The following is a 22567-nucleotide window of genomic DNA, read 5'->3' as shown; positions in this document are numbered from 1 at the left end:
TCCCTCCCCCCTCCCTAGACGGTGCGGCCCTCCTCCCTCACCCTTCCTTTGCCGGCGCGAGCGGCGGAGACTGCGGCCACGACTGGCCACTTCCCCCGGCTCCCGGCGACCTCGGCGCGAGTAGGGTGCGAGCGTGGCAGCTCCGTCCGCCCTGGAGCGGGCTAGGGGCGCATGCACGGCAGCCGCGGCCAACCCTGTGTGGGCGTGGGGCTCGGGCGAGCCAGCCCCGGCGTGGCGTGTCCAGGCGGCGCTACAGGCTGCCAAAGGCGTAAGCGGCGGGTCGACCGGATGCCTGAGGCAGACTAGCAGCGCGGCCCTGCGAGTTCTCTAGAAGGTGAATAGTACAAGCTAATAAGAACTCCACTTTCGTACTAATCCATGCAAAGATTTGTGAAAATCATAGGAAAATAATTATAGATCCAAATAATGTGAAATTAATTTGGTTAGACTCATAATTTTATCCTCTACCCGTGGAAAATATGTTTTACATATCTTACTCTAGCAAAAAATTTCTTTATTTTATTATAATGTGCAGAATTTGATAAATGCAAAATAAATTTCCTAGGGTTCTACAAATTGCAACACCAATTTTATTGGATCTGGTGTGATGTGCCATTAGGCTGACTCCAATAAGGATAGGCATACAGAACATGCAAATGGAGGATATAGCTACCAGTTGGGAAATGGCTACCGTAGGCATTTTGGCCTCGCTCCAACAGCACAGGCAAAGAGGCACCTCCATTCCCCTGGCAGTTGGCTCGCGGGCTCTGGTGGAAGTCCACCGCGCGCCGCCTGCCTGTCACCGGATCCGGCGATTCCAGGTGGCGATTCCGGTAGCCATGGTTGCTATTGAATCGAAGGTGGAGGAAGGTACTGACTCTTCAACTTTTTTATTGCAACACGCTCGCCTCTTCACTCTTGAACATGGCTTGGAGGTACATCAAGATGGGGATGTGTGGTACGTTTACCGCAAACCGTTGGGAAGAGGAAGAACTCAAAGCCGCCGCTGTTGCAGTGGCATTGGGAGTAGGCAATAAACGGCGGTGGGGATGATCTTTTTTTGGTCATGCTGTGAAGAATCGAAAAAGAGAAGAGGTGAACGAACAAATCATGCGAGATTACTTCAATGAGAATGCATTGTTCGGCGAGGAAGATTTCAGGCGCAGGTATCATCAACCATCACATATGAATTCGTTTTACTTTGTGAAAATGTTGGTTCAACATGTCGGCATAGGTTTCCTGAAGCATTGCACACGTACACTTTGTAGGTTCAGAATGCGGAAGTCTTTGTTTCTACGCATTGTTGATGATGTCACAAGAAGAAACAAGTATTTCAAGCAAAAACGAAATGCAGCAAAGAAGTTAGGTTTCACTCCAATTCACAAGTGCTTAATTGCAATGAGAATGTTAGCGTATGGCGGTGCTGCAGATGCATTAGATGACACATACAAAATGGCAGAGACAACTGTTCTCGAGACCCTCATGCACTTTGTCAACACTGTCAATGATGTATATGGTGAAGAGTACTTGAGGCCACCACGTGCTCATGAACTTCAAGTCATTCTACAACAGAATGAGGCCAGAGGTTTCCCAGGCATGATTGGAAGTATAGATTGTATGCATTGGGAATGGGAGAATTGTCCCACAACATTGGCTGGGATGTTCAAGGGTCATAAACCCAAACCTACTCTTATACTTGAGGCAGTAGCAACTCAAGATCTTAGGATTTGGCATGCTTTTTTTGGGCTACCAGGTTCTCACAATGACATCAATGTCTTGCATCGGTCTCATGTGTTTGATGATTTAGCTAATGGTAGGACACCAGAGGTTGAGTTCTGGGTAAATGGCAATCCCTATACCATGGGATACTACTTGACTGATAGAATTTACCCATACTGGGCAACTCTTGTTAAGACTGTGAGTGCTCCGGTGACCATGAAACACCAAGTGTTTGCAGCTACACAAGAGTCATGCAGGAAGGATGTGGAGAGGGCATTTGGAGTACTTCAATCAAAGTTTAAGATCATCCATAACCCTGCTAGGCTATGGAGGCAAAGAGACCTGAATGACATTATGTGTGCATGTGTTATTATTCACAACATGATCATAGAAGACGAGCGCAACAGTTACCTCAATGCAGCTGACACACAGGGATTTGAAGGGCCAGCAGATCCTCCCGTACTGCAGAACCGAGATGTGCCAGAGATCGATCACCTCATTGATGCATACAACTGCATAAAAAGCAAGGAAACAAGTCGACAACTCCAGCGGGACCTCATAGAACACATATGGAGTCATTATGGTGCATCAACAGGCCCATTTGCAGGAAGTTAGTATGTAGTAACGTCTTTGATCCGATGTAATGCTATTAAGTTGTTGCAAATGTTCTTATGTGTGCTGAATAATGGTTGCCCCAATAGCTATGTTGGCCATCAACATTCAGAACGAAGCATTCATAACACATTGTGTTTTTTTTTGACTTCACTCATAAAACAAACAACAAGCTCAGGTCTGATCTCATAAAAGAAACAACAAGCTCAGGTCTTATTACAGAACAAACACAGAGTGCAACACAAAAGGCACCTACAATTACACACTAGGCACAACCTTGGCCTACGAACTGTTGTTGCCAGGAGGGATTCGAATCCCTCGACGCTCCATAATCTCTCGTTGGATGGAGATGTAGTACTCCTTTAGGTGCGGGGCTAACTTGTCAAGGTCTTGACCCATGAAATGAGCTTCGGTTTTCAGCATCTCCACCTTTGTCTGCTCTTTACGCATCTCTACTTCTTCCCTAGTCAAAACGAGCTTCTCCTTCTCAAGCTCGAACCTTTTTGTCATCTCCTCTCTCTGCAATGCAAGCATAGTTTGCTGCAATTCAATCTTGGCATCCTTTCGCTGTAGAATTTCATGCATCTGGCTATCTTCTTTCTCGTCCTGTAACTGTCCCCGTTTATTCATGCTTTGAAGGAATTCAATAGCAGTGGTAGATGCTGAATTATCTGCCCCTGCTCGACTTCGACGCTTCTTGGAAGTGTCCCTTCCATCTGGACGAGGAGGTTGATCGGTATCACCATGTTCTGACAGTACCTGCTCGGCTGGACTGTTTGCTGCCACTTGCTGATTCACTCTTGTACTTGTCCCACCCGAGTTGATTTCCAACATTTTATCATTCCATTTTGCTTCATAGCGTAGAATGTTCCAGCAGTGCATGAAAGTCCATGGCTCCGAGTCCTCGTACATCTTGACTGCATCATCAATCTGTATGAACCAATGCTCACACTTAGTAATGGAAAGAAGGGGTTAGGTAGTGTTAAAGAGTGGACTGCTCACTTACTCGGTCCTGTTATGTTTTTCCACTCTCATTCCTCCTTTCAACAACAGAAAAAAACCACATAATTTATTAACAGCCTTTTGTATGGTGAGCCACCGGTTAGATATCGCAATCTGACTTCTTGAAGTAGGGAAATCAATGTTCTCCACAAAATATTCATGCAATCTTTGATAATAACCTCCACTAGATTGATTGGTTCCTACATATGTAAACGTAATAAGTTTACTAACATCACAACTGTCAAATCTTTAAAATTTATCAAGTGAAGGGGACACACCAGTAATTGGGTCTTTGCTCACATTCAGGAAGGCCGAACAAATAATTCTATCTTCCTCTTTGCTAAATGATTTACCTCTTTGTGATACCCTCTTGCCATTTCCTCTGGCGGTCTTATTACCTTTCCCTCCTCTTTTGGACTGACCAGGAATGTTTACTGCTGCTGCTTGTGCAATTACCTCGGCATTTTCGTTGCTGGCGTCCATAGGCACAGCTACAGCTTCAGGTCTGGGAGGTTCAAATGGCATTTGACGCCGCATGGCTTCCTGCAACTATTGCGTTTAACAGTCAAAAGTCCAATAAAAGCATTTAGTCCGGCCCTGCCAAATTGCGTTGTTCAAATCATCATCAACTTACTTGATGACTTGTAGCTTGCTCAATCTCAGCCAATGATGCAGACAAAGGGAACTCCCATTCTTGGGAGTCAGGGTATGCCTGACTGGTAGCACCAGTGAATCCATAATTCAAGTTGTGTTCCATCCTGCAGGAGTTTAACTTTATAAGCAAAACACGCTTCATTCACGACAAACTGTTCCATATACAATAAGGCTACAATAATTAGGATAATTCATTGATACAAGCAAACAGAAATTGAGTCACAACTGAAGCATGCATGCCATTTATTTGGTAGAAACATTGCTAGTTCGTGAAACTAAACTTGCATGCCCGGCAACAATTGGGAACATAACACAAATACTCTAGAAAGTGCCAGCACAATTGTTGAAACTAAGCACGCGATACAAGAGCTTGTTCGTGAACAGATCAACGAGCTGCTTGGAGATCTGTTGCATTTTGTGAATAGCTGTTTCCGCGAATCCTCGGCCTTGCTCATCTAGATCGATTAAAAAAGTTAGCTACAACGAAGAACTCAGCTTTGCAACCACGAGGCCAACAACGCCAACCTACTCACGCAAGATCTGGCCGCTGTGAGCACGGATCTGCATACAAACCACCATTGTACGGATCAAGCTAACAATGGGCCGCTTCAACAAATCGATCGATTCGATAACAGGGAGGGGTGGAGGGCAAGGGGAAGAGCGGAAGGGGACGGACCTCGTCGTCGGAGTCCCTGGAGGTGACCACGCCGCCGAGGAGCTCGTTGTCCGCCGCCGCTGTACGACCCCAAACCGGCGAGTTCTCCCCTGCCGCACGACTTTCTCTCTCCCTAGGAACTGACCGTTGCGCGCGCCGCGGATGGCTCTCGCGGATAGAGCACGCATTTTGGCTTCTCTCTCTCCTCGCCTGCAAAATGCCGGTCCCTTTTGCCTGCTCTGTTGGACAAGGTTAAATGCTGCTACAGTGCCATGCGGGAGCTATTTTTCCTTTTGCCTTCTTGTTTAGCTGCGCTGTTGGAGTCAGCCTTACCTGGAGAAATGCATTTACACAACCATCTTTGCATTATAATTTTTTTATGCTTTAGTTGCCTTATGTTGCGATTTTTTTTTGCGTGTATATATTAAATATTCTCTTTGCATTATGTTCTGTTAAATGGTTTGACAGAGGTTACGATAGCACAATATCGGGGTGAATTTCCACCTGGATACAGATACAATAGCAGACAGAAGCTTCAAGAGGTACCTGCGATGCTAAACAACCACATTTAGCCTTGTGTTAGTGGATCTGAACTGAACAACTTGCCTCACAGGCTGGACAATGTCTGTTCTATTAGAAGCATGTATCTTCGAGTTAAAAAAAAAAGCAACCGAAGCTTGAGTGCATCAGGATCAGCCCATTCATGTCTTGTAATTTTCCCTGTTGCTATGCTTTTATAAAATGCAAACAAGTTTTAGTGCTTAGCTTTTTAGCCTTTCTAACCAAGCTTCTTCAGGTAGATAGGGTCTGTTTAGCAAAACCAGCAACACAAACACAGTACAGTACAACCATTTCCAAAGCTACAATTTTTGAGAAAAGTTGGTGTTCGAAAACAAAGTTTGGCTCACCTTTTCAAGAGACTACATATATGCCGGCTACCATTTTCCAAAAAAAATGTGGAATTAACGTTCATCGTTAATCCAAAAGATATTATAGCTAAATGCAAATTCAGAAGCATCAATCTCATATGGCCATTTGAATTGGCTTTAGTGAACAGACTGTGCAATTGGAAATAGTCACCAATTATAACTATCTTTCATTGTTATATGTTGCTCAATTTGTCATCTTACCTTTTATTCACATACAAATGCCCTCAATGACATTTGGTTTGCGGTTGCTATTGTAGTTGTTGTCCCCCACCTATGGAAATATCATCAGCAAGCATTTTGATGTCTGCTTTAGCTTCATGGAGATCTTACAAGTGCACCCTGTATTGCATCCTATTAATTCAATGAAGCTAGAATACCATGCTTCCTTAATTTTTGTTCAAAAAGTGATTTAGTGAACCTTAGGATATTTAATTAGGAACTTCCTATGTATAGTATCTCACTTTGAGATTTTCATTTGTAAAAATACATAATTATCGATCATGAATCAACATCAATAATAACTTCCATAAGTTAGCCTAACTTTTACAAGAACAGATAGGTACTTGAGATAAACACTAGATTAGATTCAGTAGAAATACATCGTTAAAAGATCTCTTCCTTGTAAGATTGATTGATTGGCTTCTGCTTTCCTTGCATGCAGGCGAAGACCGTGCCACTTGCAATTGACCAGCCACATTAGCTGGTCCTCTCCTCTGGTGCTCGTCGCTTGCTCAGCTGTTGCTTCATAGCACTTGGTACAAAACCGAACCTGATTGGAGGGAAGACCGTCAGTAATTTTGGTGCAGCAGAAGGTAGCTAATAAAATGTGCTTATGCGCCCATTTGTCTTATGCTGAAGCTGAATTGAACCTTGTGTCTCCCTGGCTATATTGGTTGAATATCTAGGTTTACGTAGATAAGTCTGTATTTGATCCACCTTTACCAAACAAAAATTGAACCTTAAATTTGAACTGTAGTCACCTAAATTTTGTTGTGATCAATTGAATGCATAATATTCACCATCTATGCATTGTATTTATCTAATCATCGATTTTTTTTAATAAATCTAGCTTTGTACTTTGCTACTTGTTGAGCTACAGAGATTTTTCAAACAACTAGAAACTAATACATGTAACACATACAGCTTATTACCTAAAAACAATACTTTCTCAAGTAATAATCCTACAACTACCATTTTTTACTTGTTGCTACCTTTTAAACTTGAAAGTGTTGCAAGACGCCTATGATTAAAATCAAACTACATAGCTCACCCATTAGCTTGAACTGGCAAAGTCATTTAATTATAAGAACTACAGCCTCCTAAGACTTACTATAAGAACTCACTTATGCCATACATATTCCTTTGCACCTTCTTTAGCCATCAGGAATTGAAGCTGCCTCCAGTGTTTTGCCAAGCACCCAAATGCTGCTATAACCTTTGTAAGTTACTATCACCGAAGAAGCAATCTACCATCTTATCTATTTAGTAGACTGTATTATTATGCTCTTTCTATTCCTCACACATCCAGAATGCCCAGCGCAGATAAAGTAATGTAGAGGTTTGATTATTTTCAAAAAATATGCTTTGCCTTATATTTGACCTGCTCTTCCTGTTACGTTTACAGACAATAAATTTACTTTGCCATTATTACATCGTTTGACTCTATACTGCGCTTGTAGTAGACAGCTTGATGCCTAGATCATTTTGCAAACTGACGCACCTCTCACAGGTCCGCGCGCGATTTGTGATTGTAGCTTAAACACACAAATGTCTTGAAAATCAAAAAGTGTACAATGTAAAAGTTCTTCAACATTTCAAAATCTATAACATTGTTGCATATCAAATTTTAAAATTCAAAACTCTTTTGTAATTTCTTTGCACCAATGTTTATATTTTAACAAAAGATACACTTGAAAAGAAAAGTTGCTCAATAATTCAAAATCTAAAATAATTTTAAAGCACAAAATTTCAAATTAAGATGCTTTTACAATTTGCTTACAAAAATATTTATATGATCGCATGATGAATAAACAAAGTACTACAAAAAAATCCAATGTATGGTTAGTATTCTACAAGTTTATGTGCCTTTTAAATTGAATTTTATACAACATATTCTCTTCATGCCGATCACCACAAAGGCTATCAATTTTTTTTTCTATCTATGCTTTTGTTTCTATCGAATACCACTGGTTCATCCACTGGCCAACCGCGGCAATGCTGCGGCGTTTTCTAGAGTACAAGAACATTGCTGCCAAAGTGCCAAGTGCATCACATCAATTTGCAATATTTTACTGAAATAGGAACTCAACTAGGTTTTTCTTGATAGATGAATTCATAACTAGATGACCACGCACTAATACCAAGGTTAAGACTTCAGAGCATATAAATAGCACGAGACAGAAGTTCATCTAGTACTGGCACTGAGTCTCCAGTCAAAAAAGCAGATAGAAATCCTACATGAACCATGCTGAACAATTTCCCATTTGAAGACGATCACATAATGGTGCACTCCATCCATTTGAACTTCTCATAAAACTGACGCGTTTTATCACTGTCTTGCAGGGCCTTCTCAAGGTCCTCTCTTAGCCTTTGGGTCTCCTCCTCTGATCTCTGCATTGCTTCTCTCACCTTTTCCTCGGTTTCCTGTCTTGCCTTTTGCTCCTCCCTTAGTTGTTGTTGCAGACTCTCTATTGTAGTGTTAAGCTTTTCCTCCACCTATTGATGAATTGTGCAAGCAACACATATAAACTACTAAACTAGGAACTGACGAGATTAAGACATGAAATAAAGCAAAGAAATAACTCTCATCTATGAAGAGCGAGAAGAGAAAGATATGCTAATCACAGGTCTTGCAATTAACAATTACAATTTTATTTTCAACCTTTTTCAAATAAGGGGGAATGCTGAGATAACTAGCAACCTCCAAAGTTTTCACAATCTGTTAGTCCGAAAACTATGAGGATGTGTGTAGATATGAGTACTTTCATCATAGTTTGTTTGATAAGACAAGATATTTCCCGAATCAAATAACAGCGCTCAGTTGCATAGGATCAAATAGACATCTATACATTTTTTTCATAAAAAGTACAAATCCATACACAGTTGACAAAATTTGCAAGCCCATTTAACCTTGATTACACAATTTAACCAATAATATATGTATTTATGTGTTTAAAGTTGAGAATAATATTACCATCTTTGCAATCTGCATAATATGCCCATCATATATCTCTTTCTGAGATTTCAACATCTGTTCAGCCTCGACACGAAGGTCTTCTTTTGTTGCATACACTTGCTGAAATAAGAAAGAGAAATATAAAATTAATGAGTTGGTTGAAAGACAGAAAAACAGATGATAACAGGGGCAATTTTTTTTCAAAAAACAGTAAACTTAACCACCTGAATCTGAGCGAACATCTGGTTTGTGAAGGGTTTTCCTCTATTGCGTGCTATTACAGAGTCCACTGCATCGAACAATTCTGCTAGTTGTTTGTGTAGTTTCAGCTCATCATTGGACTTGTTGTCAAAGAGAAGGACCCTATCTCTGCATGCCTGTATTGTGTCCTGAGGGAAAACAGCATACGAATTTAAACTACAACAAACACAGAAGAAAAGTTTATTTGATCCAAGTTCTGAACTTATGGAATACATTTGAGAGAACATTTAGATGTAACACCAAGACAGAGAACAGACCTGCAGATATCTTGCGTTCTTGTCAGTTAGCATCTTCCTCCAGGTCATCTCACCTACCTGATCCCCATATGTGAAAACTAGTATCATATGGTCAACAATCTTATCCCCGAAAAACATTGTGATGGACTTGATTGTATCCGCATCTTCAGGCGTAAACCTAGTAGCAGCTGAGAAAACCATGAGCATGGCATGGATGCCCTCCCTGGACATATCCAGGCACTTGGCAATCTCCTTATGGGTGTCTTCGGTTTTGACATTTATGTCATACAGCCCTAACGAAGAGGAAAGTGTACCCAGTTGTGATTGTGAGTTGTCTTCAGCCAACATTCCAACAGTGTTTCCAGTTGACTTAAATACGCAACAATATTAAGTCAAGTTTTCACATGAGACAACAACGCGATTTTTTTTGTACAGATTTAGACTTGTAGGATGACCGGAATTGTCTGTCAAGGCTACTGATCGAACTGAGAGATGTTACCAGGCGTGTCGATGACATGGACGGTGCGCGGCGGCGCCGCGTCGCCGAAGCTAAGCGTCGTGCTCCTCATCTGGCACGTCTCGGTGACGCTGGTGTAGGAGTACTCCGACGCGAACGCATTGAAACCCAGGATGCTATTGGCGGTGGCGCTCTTGCCGGAGCCAACCTTTCCGACGAGAACGAGAGTGACATCGTCGGCGCCGGCGGGGCAAGGGCGGCGCAGCACGCAGTCGATGTCGCCGCCGCCGCCCATGTTCAGGCTGATCTGCAGGGTCAACTTGATCTAGCTAGCGCCTGGCCATCGAGAAAGAGCAAGACACCACCATAGCAGCGCGTCCGAACAAAGATCACATATTCACATCAGCTGGGGCGAGAGGGGGAAACAAGAAGAGATTTTGCTTACCAGAAGTTGCAGGCGAGGTAGTGCGCGAATTGGTGGCTAGCAGCCACAGCAGCTGGTGACCTGGTGTAGGATCCCAGGAGCCAAGAGGCGCCCTGCTGCTCGTTAAATGCAGGCAGATGGAGGGACGAGTGGGATTGGGAAGACGCGGTGGCGGGGGATGCGATGGGGGCCGTGCCGAGTGCCGCTTCGACCTTTCCCTTCGGATGCCACTAGAAACCCTTGACCTCGACGGCGGCGCGCGCGCAAGAAGAGCGGTCTTGGCATGCTCCAAAGCTCAGGGGTATTGTCCCACAAACCCTCTAGACAATTTCATCTTGGCAATTTGGGGCGGGGAAAATACTTGATAGTTTAATACTTTAATTGTTTTTTTGAAAGATCAATACTTTAATCGTTTGAATCCATTACTGCTAGTTGTGGCGTTGGCGTTTCCAATTTTTGGTACCTGAAGATCCATCCTGGCGTGTTTGGGACTTTGGGTTGTACTTGTACCATCATCTGATCTGCGATTACCTGTTCTTTTCCGCAAATCACGCGGTGCATCTTCTGCAGAGGCGATGGTCCTAACAACGGCGGCGGCGTGTGGCAGCAGGCGTCCTGCCGGGATGGAAGACCGGCTGAGCTCGCTGCCAGACGACCTCCTCCACAACATCATGTCGTTCCTCACATCCCGGCAGGCCGTGCAGACGTGCGTGCTGTCGCGGAGGTGGGTGGGCCTCTGGCGCTCCGCGCCGTGCCTCAACATTGATCAGCGGGAGTTCAATCCCACAGCTGAAGCAGAGCACTTGACTCTCCGCAAAACGCCTGAAACCGTTAGATTCTTGAATTTTGTGGACAACCTGTTGATGTTCCACAGGGCCGAATCACTGGATACATTCAGGTTCCAATTAAGCAACCGGCACGGGTGTGGCGTCGCCCACCAATGTCTCCGCCGTTGCATCGAGTGCTGCCCCGAAGTGCTGGAGTTCTGTTATTCTTACTACGACAGCAACTATGAGCTACCTCCATTGGGTTCTGGTTCATGTCGCCTGAGAAGGCTGCATCTTGTTGGGATTTATCTGGACAAGGATTTCACGCTGCACCTCCGTTCTGGCTGCCCTGCCTTGGAGGATTTGGAGCTCGTGGGATGCCTAATTGCTTATCCGAAAATCATGTCTCCCACTCTGAAGAACTTGGCAATCATCGATTGTACGACTCACTGGGGTCATGTGCTGACTGTCACAACTCCAGCTCTCATTTCGTTTCATCTTGTCATTATCCCCACTGGATGGTGCTGGAATGGTATCTTAGCAGATGAGATGCCATCCCTTATCAGAGCATCAATTTCTTTAAAGTACCACGTGTGTACTGGAAGGATCCCACACAGGGGTCCATTCAACCTTCTTCGCTGCCTGGTTAACGTGAGAAATTTGGAGCTATCTGGTTTAGAGACGCTGGTATGTCTCAATCTGTTCTATAGCACCGTCTGAATTTTTTATGAGTTATTATTGATCAACATATATTCCTAACCTGTACAGTGGTTCATTGATGTGGTACAGACAAAAGAAAAGTAAATTTATATATTTGTATGCACTAAGAGGATAAATTCAATGCTATTTAGGGGTGGGCCTACTATAGATTCATGGGTATTCAGATTTTGACCAAAAATTTATATACATAGTATACAACATGTATATATGTATCAAAAAAATAAAGAATAAGAGCATCTCTAAAAGAATTCTTAAATCCTAGTCTCTAACTCTCTATATCCTTACGTAGAGGGTCATCCTAAATATTACTTCTTCCTATATTATCGTGTCCCCACGACAGTTTTTTTATACCGGATATCCTATATTATTGTGTCCCCACAACAGTTTCCTTATACCGGATATCCTATTGTTTGAACCTTGACATATTAGGAAAAGTGACCGACGAATTTGAAGGATGAAGGTCTAAGATCCGGTTTCAAAATGGCAAGTATTTGCCTATTTGGCATAGGGTGTGGATTTGATTTTTATTTCACAGATCTAGAAAGGGATTTGATTTAAAATGGCAAGGATTTGATTTAGGATGCTGCTACCTTGAGGGATTGATTTTAGAGAACTTTTGGAGAGAGGTTTTCCACTAAAAATCCTAAATTTGTAATTAGAATAGCCTTTAAGGTGTATCTTAGAGAAGATCTAACATCACATAGCAGACTTTCCAATCTCATATTGCCTCTTGGGCACAAATGACCTACTTTCCTCCTCTAGGCCCAGCCACAATGGCCCAAACAAGACGTGACTCCCGATCGGCACTGACCTAGGCCCCTGCCCAATCCATCCTGATTCCACTTCCCTCTTCCCGCGTGGTTGTGTCCTTTCCGCTTCTAGCTGGCGGCAGCAAACTCTAGCGGCACGACGGGCGATGATTGCCTGCGACGAGATGCGAGCGGCCTGCGGCCATGGGAACTGCGCTGCGCACAGCGGCGGCCACAATTTTTTTCGTCCTTTGAAAATGCTGAATACCCAAATCCTAAGCCCGTCTCTGATGCTATGTATTCATTTTTTTTCAGTGGAATCTTCATGAGGGATTGGATACCATTCCTGCATTCCCTAAACTCAGAACCTTGGTGTTGAACGGATGTGATACGAGTGATAACTTGATACTGGAATGCTTTCTGAACAGCGCCATTAGTTTGGAGAAGCTCACTCTGCAAGACTGCAAGGTACTTTTCCATTCCTTGACCTACCATATTTTCGTCTTGATTTCATACACAAATTCTGGATCTTTCAAAAAATATACAATATTCTGACATGCATGGATCCTGTTCACTTCCCAAAGCTTGCAGAACTTACTGGGAAACGGAAAAGAGTGGCAAATCCGAAGGTGATGTGTACAAAATTACGCAAGGACGCACCAGCCTTCGAGTGTCCAAACTTGATGTCTACTGAAATCAGGTACAGAGAAGGCGACTTTGATAAACTGTTTGGCCATTTGTCTGGCGTATGGAGGAACCTACAGAAGAGTACCATCACGCTTACCAAAGCCTGAAGAACTATGTGCGTGGCATGATTGTGTGTTTCTACTTTTAGATGTCAAGTGTTACTTGGCCCATATTATTACTCAATCTCGTGGAATATTTATCTGTAAAGCATAGCTATCAGGCAATCTTATCTGGACAGAGTATTTCGACAAAAGAAATTCAGGGCAGCCTGGGCAGAGACATGATGGACTGAGCCTCATAGAGGAAACCGATACACCACGTTTGCACCTGTTTATTTCAACAGAAATTCTGAATGGTTTTTGACCTTCACAGTAAATCGGATGGTCTCCCAAAGTACAATATAATGTAGCAAAAGCAGCTTAATCAAATGGACCTACGGTTCACATCCTGATCTTCAACTACTACTGAAATCATGGCATTAAGTAGAGTAGTATTAGCGTATAACTTGATAGCAGGTGCCAACAGTTCATCTGGTAATGACTGGTAGTTAGTGAATCTCCAACAGCAGTGAAAACACTCTCTCCGTGAGACTCCGGATTGTCTCCTTTGATCTCAACATTGCTGCTGCGACCTCGCGCTCCCCACACACACAACATACCTGAATAAGAAGCAAAAACATCAAGCTAAGAAATCCTTAAAATGCACTGGAAGCTGAAAATCACTGCAAAACTACCTGAATCTGAGTGAACATCTGGTTCGTGAATGGGCTCAAACTACTTGAAAAGCATCTGCAGATATTTGTGGCCTTTTTGTGCGTTAGCAACTTTCTCCGGTAGCTCAAACTAGAATTTTTTTAATTTTTTTCGATTTTTCAAAAATATATGCTGATTTTTTTTGCAAATTTGTCATCCTGCCGCCGGTTCATCTGGCGGAATGAAGTTACCGCCGGATGAACCGGAGGTAGGTGAGCGGGCACACGGCCTGACAAGGTATAGCCGGCGGTAAATGGGCCGACGTGGGCCTGCAACTTATCGCCGGATGAACCGGCGGTAAGCACCCCGCCGGTTCAAACAACGATAGCGGGTCACTTACCGCCGGACCATACGGCGGTAAGCCCCCCCCCCCCTTAAAAACCGGCCCCGCTCCGGCCTGAGCCCCCTCCACCGTGCGCTCAGTCGCCTCGCCCGGCCCCCGCGCGCTGCCGCTCGTCCCCGCCCCCGCCCGCCAGCCGCTGCCCGCACGCCGGCGCTCGCCACCCCCTTCCCGGCCGCTGCGCACCACCATCTGGTCGGCTGCCCCGCGCTGCGAGGAGGGCCACTGCGCCGCTTTATTTGCAGGTACCATTTGAAATGTGTAGAAGTTCATTCTGAAAATTAGCTCCTAGATAGAAATATTAGTCAAATTAGAAATAATAGTTTAAATACGATTATTAGTTTAGATAATATTAGTTTAAATACAATTATTAGTTTAAATATTAGTGAGTTGAATTATTAGTTTAAATACGATTATTAGTTTAGATATTAGTAGTTTAAATATGATTATTAGTTTAAATATTAGTGAGTTGAATTATTAGTTTAGATATTATTAGTTTAAATACGATTATTAGTTTAAATATTAGTGAGTTGAATGATTAGTTTAGATATTATTAGTTTAAATATGATTATTAGTTTAGATATTAGTAGTTTAAATACGACTATTAGTTTAAATATGATTATTAGTTTAAATATTAGGGAGTTGAATTATTAGTTTAGATATTATTAGTTTAAATACGATTATTAGTTTAAATATTAATGAGTTGAATTTGAAATATTAGTTTGCTAGAACTATGAGTCAGTTATATTATTTTAGGTACAAATACTAGGACTAATAGGACTATTAGTCCATTACAGAAATTCTAGGGAAAAACTTAAGGTACATATTAAAAATTATTTACACAGCACTACATGTTTTAAAATTATATTAATTTTAGATTTGAATGATCAGCACAGTAATATCAGCGGCTCACATACATTACTTATTTAATTGAAATGTGGGTAGAAAATATTGTTAATATTTAGATTGTGGTCTGAATTTGACTTCACAAAATAATAGAAAGATTTATTGTTGCAAATGTTGGCAGGCATGTTAGATGATTTGTATTTTCAAGTGTTCTATGGGTCAGGAGAAGTTAGATATGGTCCTGAAGGGGTAGATTTGACAGAGTTTAGCTCGATCACAAAAAAAAAATTACCCAGAGCAAGAGAAAGGACTTGGATTTCAATAACCAATTGGCTATTTAAAGCTTTCGGGCTTAATCGAGATGAACATAAGATTTCGATCATGGCAATGGTAAGTCGAAGGAAACCAGTGTTTTGGGAGCTATTACCGCTTGAAGGGATGCAAAACTGGAGGAACTATGTTAATATAAGTACTAGCCGAGGGTTACCGCTTGCATTGTTTGTTCAAGCTTTCGAGAAGGTTAGATTTAGTACTGAAGCGGGTGGAGAACATGGAGACCAGGAAAATATAGTATCGGAAGATTCGGAGACGATGCATGAACCTCATGAAGAAGGTGCTGAACTCGAGATTGTTGAAGATGGTACAAATGCTTCACACGAACCTCGTCAAGCAACTGGTGAGGCTGATGAGGGGGAACACATTCCCGAGATAGTTGAAGAGTTTCAGAGGGAGGGTGAACAGCAGAACCATGCAATGGATGATGACTCCTCGGAGGAGGAGGATGATGATGATGATGATGATGATGATTATGATTATTATTATGATTATTATTATTATTATTATTATTATTATTATTATTATTATTATTATTATTATTATTATTATTATTATTATCATGTGCCACAGAACTGGTCTGGATATGATTTTTCAAAATTAAGTGTAAATGAAGGTGAAGTGGTCCCTTGGAAGTAAAGAAAAATGAGGTATGCATCGGTTCAGTGTATGCCAACAGTGACAATATGAAGGAAGCCATAAAACGGTGGTCCACCCTATCTTTGCAAAGATAGTTCAAAGTGGTCAAGAGTAGTCCGAGAGCATATGACGTGCATTGTGTGCGAAGCGAATGCTCTTTCAGGGTGTACGCTTCTAAGGGAAAGTGACAGGATTTCTGGGAGGTCAGAAAAGTTGTGGAGAACACATGCCTGCTTGAGCAATTAGAACCACCGCACCGCAACCTCAGTGCCGGTTTCATAGCTGACTACATGTACCCTTTGATCGTGGACAATCCTAGTTATGAACCGAAGTCAATTATTTGTGCTGTTGAGGAGGAGTTTAAATATAAAATTAGCTACAACAAAGCTTACAGAGCGAAGCAGAAAGCGCTGGAGATGAGGTGGGGGGTGTATGAAGCTTCGTATCATAATATGCCGGCACTGCTGCAGACCATATGTCTTAGAAATCCTGGAAGCTACTATGACTTGAAAACATATCCATGTGCCCAGAAGCCTGGAAAGCAGGTACTGCAACAGTCGTTCTTGGCCTTGGGGGCTTGCATTGAGGCGTTTCCGCACTACCGGCCTGTCATTTGCATAGATGGGATATTTTTGACAGGAAGGTATAAAGGTACAATCCTGACAGCTGTTGCAGCTGATGATAACAGGCAATTGTTGCCTTTGGCAATTGCCTTCGTGGAGAAAAAATCAGGGGATAGTTGGTATTGGTTTCTGCAGAGGGTGAAACAGATGATTGTGAAAGATGTAGAGAACATGTGTTTGATTCATGACCGGCACAAGGGTATCTTACAAGCAATCGATGACATACAGAATGGTAGTACTGAGCGTCGTAGGCCTGCACTATGACCGGACCTTAAGAGTAGGTGGTGCATGAGGCATATGGGGGCAAACTTTCATAGCCAATTCAAGAACAAAACTCTTATGAAGCTGTTCAAGTGGTTATGCAGCTAGAATCAGGAAAGAAAATTTAACTTGCTGTGGAAAAAGTTGGATGAGCTGACAAAGAAGCAAACAACGGAGCTTTCGCATAGACCTGTCAATATAGAGGAGGACGACCAGGCCTCACTTAAAGACGTGGGATTGGACGGTCCGAATGTCAGGCGCAAAAAAAGAAGGGCAATTAAGACATTCTCGGAGTGGATTGAGCATGAGCCCAAGGAGAAATGGGCTTTACTATTTGATGAAGGAGACGCTAGGTACGGTATAAAGACTACAAACCAAGCTGAGGTGTACAATTGGGTGCTGCGTGGTGTCAGATCGCTGCCAATTGTTGGGATCGTTGAGTTCTTCTTGTATCGCACTTGCGAGTACTTTAGAGACCGGTACGCTATGGCACAGAAGGATATGGCTGATAATCGGAAAGTTTACGGATACAAGATTACCGAGTACATGGAGGCGGCTTTTAAAAAGGCACATTTACACCGGGTCACTCCAGTTGGCAGTATGGAACGTCGATATGAGGTGATGTGTAGAGACAAAGCCCGCATGGGGGGCCGGCGTGAGAAGCATGTGCAGGAGTGTGTTCTCCGTACCGATGCTTGTATTTGCTCATGTCATAAGGCAATGCTAGTACACCTGCCGTGTACACATGTCATTGCTGCATGTTTTGAAGCTGGGGGACTACAGCCTCGTATGTATGTCTCAAATTACTTCATGAAGGAAACTATTTGAATGACTTGTAGGCACGAGATTTATGGGTTCCGTATCCTTGGAGACTTTGTAACTGATCCTAGACGCAATGCAAGTTACATTCCAGACCCAGATCCAGAAATGTTTCAAGGGGTGGGGCGGTGCAAGAAGAAACACATTCGGAATAATATGGATCGATCGGATACTGGTCGAGACGTGCGCCTCTGCTCGAAGTGCCATGAGACGGGTCATACGTACAAAGATGGCACAACATTGACTTATGGTGGCGGCACAGATGGAGCGGGCCCATCACAAGCCGCTCTAAATCCGGCAACGCAGCCAATGGGTCGTCGTGGTCGTCGTGTGAACAACGATGGCCTTGTGTGATGGATGACAATTGTCTTATATATCATTCGCTATCGAATCATGTCCTATGTTAAATTATGTAATGTTAAGAACTACTACGTGATGAACTGATTTCGTCTTGGCGTACGAATATTTGTTGTAATGTGTGGCGCAATTTTATGTTCAACTTTATTGATGTAATTGAAAATTGAAGTTATATGTTATGTAATTTGTTGTGCATCATTTATTAGGTTATTACGTTCCGCACATTTAGTATTTCATTTAGTATTTGTTGTATTATTTAATGTTATTATGTTTAATATTATTACTTATGCTCTGAAATTTTATCTAATAAATCCTATTATGAAGGTATGGTGCACGAGGAAGGAGCCACCCCTGAGTTGCTGGATGCTCTCGTCGACAAGCGCCACCGATCGTACATATCTGCGGTCCGTGGGATAAGCTTGGGGACGTTTCGGGCACGTGTGCCCATGTCGACGATGCCAATACACCGTCGCTGGGTTCCTAAGTACGGGTTACATTTATCACATATTTTCATTGTTTCGATAACCGTTTGTTCTAACTTGATGTTTCATTTTTGCGCTGCAGGCTACGCGCTTCAAGTCTTCTCCCGATTGCGCGACTTGTGGAGGGAGATATGGTAGACCTTGCACGTCGACCTAGGGATGGGGTTCCACGCTTTCAGTTCGATATGTCCCTCCTCGCGGCACTTCTCGACCATTGGCGTCCGGAGACGCACACGTTTCACCTCCCAGTCGGTGAGATGACCCCTACTCTTCAGGACGTAGCGATGCTTCTGGGGTTGCCATGTCCTGGACGAGCTGTAGGTGCAGAGGATGTGACACTCTCGTGGTGCGACGACCTTTTGGCTCGGTTCGCCGCGGTTCAGCGCAACGACCGAGCGTTGCCGTACCGGCCCTTCTCTTCGAACCACGGACCGACAAAGAGGTGGCTCCTATAGTTCAGTGCGAGTACCTAAATATTGAATCCTTCTATACTTATGTTCGTACGTATTTGCATTGACGACTTGTACCATTTTACAGGCGGACTACATGAGGGCCGACGCAGACGACGCTACGGTTGCCAGGCACTTGGAGGCCTACTTACTGTGGTTGTTCGGCTGGGTCATGTTCTGCAGCTCCCAGGGTGACTCGTGCCCCAAACAGCTCATTCTTTTGGCGAGGTCGATAGCTGATGCTCCACTTCACGAGGTCCCATAGTTCAGCAGGGCTTCTGCCGTTTTGGCTGCGACTTACAGGGGCCTTTGCACGGGCGTGACGAAGGTCTCAACAGAGGAGCACATCTTTGTTGGGTGTCATCTACTGTTACAGCTCTGGTCGTACGAGCGCTTCCCCGTCGGTAGGCCAGAGATGGACTTCGAGCCGTACGCCCAGCTATCCCCAGACCACGATGACATTGACAGACCGACGATGGGTTCGTTGTGGTGCCTCAGGAGGGTACGTTATATCATTTGTTTTACTTATTGTCACATGCTTTCAGAACTCTACGATTTAGCGGTTAAATTTTTTTTGTTATGCAGCCTTCTTGGGTCGGCGTGCAGACGAGGAAGTCGTACCCTGACTTCGTGGGACAGTTCGACGCTCTTGTGGACGCGAATGTGAGGTGGACTCCGTACACTGTAGCCGACATTTACGCCCGGGCACCGAGCGGTCTTTCTTCCTTATGCCTGCGAGACCATGAGTACTGGATGACGAGGAAGTCGATCCTTTACGACATCCACGTCGAGGAGTACCACGTCAACCGGGTCATGAGGCAATTCGGTGTCTACCAGCAGACCCTGGTCCCGATTGTGCACTCAGTGGAGCCCCACGTCCACAGATATGGAATATATAGTTCTATTATCAATTCATCTTATTTTTACAAGGTACCATGTAACGTTGATTCGCACAATCTTTGCATTGTAGGTGGACACATCAGGGGCACCCACCAGGCTCGCTGTGGGCCGACAAGGTCCGTCCTTACGTCGACTCCTGGGCCGCGGCCCTCGACGACGTCGTTTTCGAGGATCTGCCGCACAACGACGAGGCGTTCGCGGACTACCTACGGTGGTACCTGCCGAGGACGCGCACACGTGTCGTGCACGTTCCACCAGAGGCTCCGATCGAGGCCGCAGCGGTGACCGAGACGTACCCCTAGTTCGAGACCAGAACTTCGCCATAGCGGTACGTTTCTCTAATTAATTTTACATTCTACAAAACTGATTGCATATGATGTTACTACTTTCTCGGTGCAGTACGATATCATACGAGCGATTGAGTCCGAGGCTTCGTCGAGCATGGGCCACTACCATGACATGACGTTCGCGCAGCACCAGAGCACGTTGCAGAAGATCGTCGACATGTGCGGGGCCGGTGCCTAGGGCCGGTCCATCGTCACGATGTTCTGCTCCCGCGGCACAATCAGGTGCACCGCCACGGCCACCCGTCACGATGGCGACACTGTCGGCTTCTGCAGCTCCGCCCACGTACATGCCTCGGCCAGCACATTTGTACTCGGTAGGTAAATCATACTCTAACCTCGTGTCCTTACAATACTGCAGCATGTAAAACTTTATTCATCAACTTGTACTCCTTATTCGTGCAGTGCCCGGCTCGTCGTCGTTTCCGCCGATAGATCTGTACGGCGCCGGATCTTCCTCCCGTCGTCGTACAATACACGATTTAGGTACGTATAAGATGAGTTGTTAATTTGCGATAACAAGTACATACTTAATTGAACAATGATGGATGGAGGCTTGTGAATCAGAGTACCGGCAGGTGGGAGGGATAGACGATGATGAGGAGGTTCAGGACATGGACGACCTCACGCAGACGGAGTGGGTGAACACGTTCTTCTCTGCTGCACCGACGCATGAGGTCGTCGGCCCTTCAGAGCTGGGGGCGCCCCACCCGCGACGTAGGACTACACTCAGAGGGAGCAGACGCCTGTTCCTGAGTAGGGTCGTCAGTCCACTCGCGAGACCATCCCGTCGGAGCCACTGACGTACTCGCAGCACCACACTAGGGCGGCCCAGGCTACAGAGCGACGTGGCAGGAGGAGAGGGGGCATGCACGGACGCATCTAGTGTACAGGTTGTAGCTTGTGATTTACTTTATTCTATTAGACTATGTTATGTACATCGGTGCAGACTATGATATGCGTGCTATGTAGATGTCATGTGACCTGTTTGTATTACGAAAATCCTATAATCGGTGCGTTGGGCGATGGGATGTGTCGGTGATGTGCCATTATCACGACTAGGCAAGTGCAATGCTTTCGGCGATGCGGGCAATCGGTGACGTGCCATTAGCACGAGTAGGCCAGTGCAGTGTTTTGTGCGATGGGACGTGTCGGTGCACTGGCACTAGGACTACTATGATGCGTGCACTAGCACTATGACGGGTACCCATTAAGCCGAGGCTGCGGTGTCATGACCGCCTATATATATCCCTAGTGGCGGATGCTTTGATATTCGCTTCCGTAGGACCGCCTCGTTTGAGTAGTAATGTCTGGGGGGTCATCAAGTAGAAAGGGTTTTGGTGCTGGGAGAGGAAAGGGGGTACGAAAGGGACCGCCGATTGTGTGGGAGGGTTCTGTTGGTCCCGAAATTTATCCAGAACTAGTGTATGAGTTTTCAGTACAGAGCAAAAGTGACTTCAGTACCACAAAACCTCTGAGAGGATACGATAACCGCAAAGAGGATTGGCCAAAATGTATGCATGGTGAGGACTGTGTAGTGCAGATGATGACCGAGGGAGAGGATGGAGGCCGTCGTTTCTTCAAATGTCCGCGAGCATGGGTACGTCTAAATAATCTTCATTTGTTACATGTATCGCACTTCGTTCCTATTCTTTACCCCAGGTACATGTTTCAGTCGACTGCAGATTCGGACGGGTGCGGGTTCGTTAGGTGGGTCGATCCAGCTCCTATTCATCCACATCAGGAATATATTGAGTACCTATAGAATCGTATCTTCAATCTAGAAATGAATATCGGTGACAACGGCACAGAAGATGATGACAACAACAATGTTGCCGTTGCACATGCGACAATCTGCAGCGATCCATACTGCAACTATCCTTGTCACAAGAAGGAGGGGGATTCGTCACCGCCACCGCCACCGCCAGAAAAAATGGGAGGTTACTATGGCGAAGGTGCCACACAATATACTAGGTGGCCGCACTATTTGATGTAACTTCTATTATATTCATAGAGGTGCTGTGGTGTGTTTATGCCGCTTGAAGTATCGTAGAGGTTGACATGCGGCACAGCACAGAGCTCATGATAGATTTATGTACGTGTCTCTATTGTTTTTATATGAGTAATGTTGTTTGAATGCCGGGGAATCTTTTAGTGTACGACTTATTCATTCAATGTTTCAACCCAACCATTTCCGACTGATGGGACACGTCCAGGCCAAAGGTCACAGTTTTCAACTGTGCAGTGCATTGATCACGAATAGACCGGTGCAGTGATATGTATAGGACAGTGCACTGCCAGTACACCTATTAAGTCCGTGAGAGGCTACGACACATGGGATAGGACATTGCGGCCCCATTAGGACGAGTAGCACG

The 22567-nt window shown here is 44.4% G+C and overlaps 2 protein-coding genes across 3 annotated transcripts; one reads left to right on the top strand and one right to left on the bottom strand.

The window, feature by feature from the left end:
• Positions 1-515: 515 nt before the first annotated feature.
• LOC120681147 lies at positions 516-2334 on the top strand. The gene is made up of 2 exons (XM_039962679.1): positions 516-1166; positions 1269-2334. The coding sequence occupies exons 1-2, from the start codon at positions 1111-1113 to the stop codon at positions 2332-2334; spliced, it is 1122 nt and encodes a 373-aa protein (XP_039818613.1). The 5' UTR covers positions 516-1110.
• Positions 2335-7837: 5503 nt separating this feature from the next.
• LOC120682783 (immune-associated nucleotide-binding protein 9-like) lies at positions 7838-10428 on the bottom strand. Of its 2 annotated transcripts, XM_039964794.1 has the most exons (6): positions 10146-10428; positions 9743-10036; positions 9265-9536; positions 8971-9135; positions 8765-8866; positions 7839-8286 (listed from the first exon to the last, which is right to left on the bottom strand). In XM_039964794.1, the coding sequence occupies exons 2-6, from the start codon at positions 9993-9995 to the stop codon at positions 8065-8067; spliced, it is 1014 nt and encodes a 337-aa protein (XP_039820728.1). In that variant the 5' UTR covers positions 9996-10036; positions 10146-10428; the 3' UTR covers positions 7839-8064. The 2 variants fall into 2 exon arrangements, with proteins under 2 accessions (XP_039820729.1, XP_039820728.1); XM_039964795.1 differs by having other exon boundaries at positions 7838-8286; positions 9743-10407.
• Between the last annotated feature and the right edge of the window lie 12139 nt (positions 10429-22567).

The sequence above is a fragment of the Panicum virgatum genome, chromosome 7N (assembly GCF_016808335.1).
Source record: "Panicum virgatum strain AP13 chromosome 7N, P.virgatum_v5, whole genome shotgun sequence".
NCBI lineage: Eukaryota > Viridiplantae > Streptophyta > Magnoliopsida > Poales > Poaceae > Panicum > Panicum virgatum.
The sequence above is the reverse complement of the archived record's forward strand: the minus strand, read 5'-3'. Positions and strand labels throughout refer to the sequence as shown.

What these genes read in the sequence shown, in the direction of transcription:
- LOC120681147 (XM_039962679.1), top strand. Translation starts at nt 1,111, where the DNA reads ATGCGAGATTACTTCAATGAGAATGCATTGTTCGGCGAGGAAGATTTC. An exon ending in GAGGAAGATTTCAGGCGCAG is followed by an intron (nt 1,167 to 1,268) that starts GTATCATCAACC and finishes TACACTTTGTAG; the next exon opens with GTTCAGAATGCGGAAGTCTT.
- LOC120682783 (XM_039964794.1), bottom strand. Translation starts at nt 9,995, where the DNA reads ATGGGCGGCGGCGGCGACATCGACTGCGTGCTGCGCCGCCCTTGCCCC. An exon ending in AGAACGCAAGATATCTGCAG is followed by an intron (nt 9,136 to 9,264) that starts GTCTGTTCTCTG and finishes GTTTTCCCTCAG; the next exon opens with GACACAATACAGGCATGCAG. An exon ending in AGATGTTCGCTCAGATTCAG is followed by an intron (nt 8,867 to 8,970) that starts GTGGTTAAGTTT and finishes TTCTTATTTCAG; the next exon opens with CAAGTGTATGCAACAAAAGA.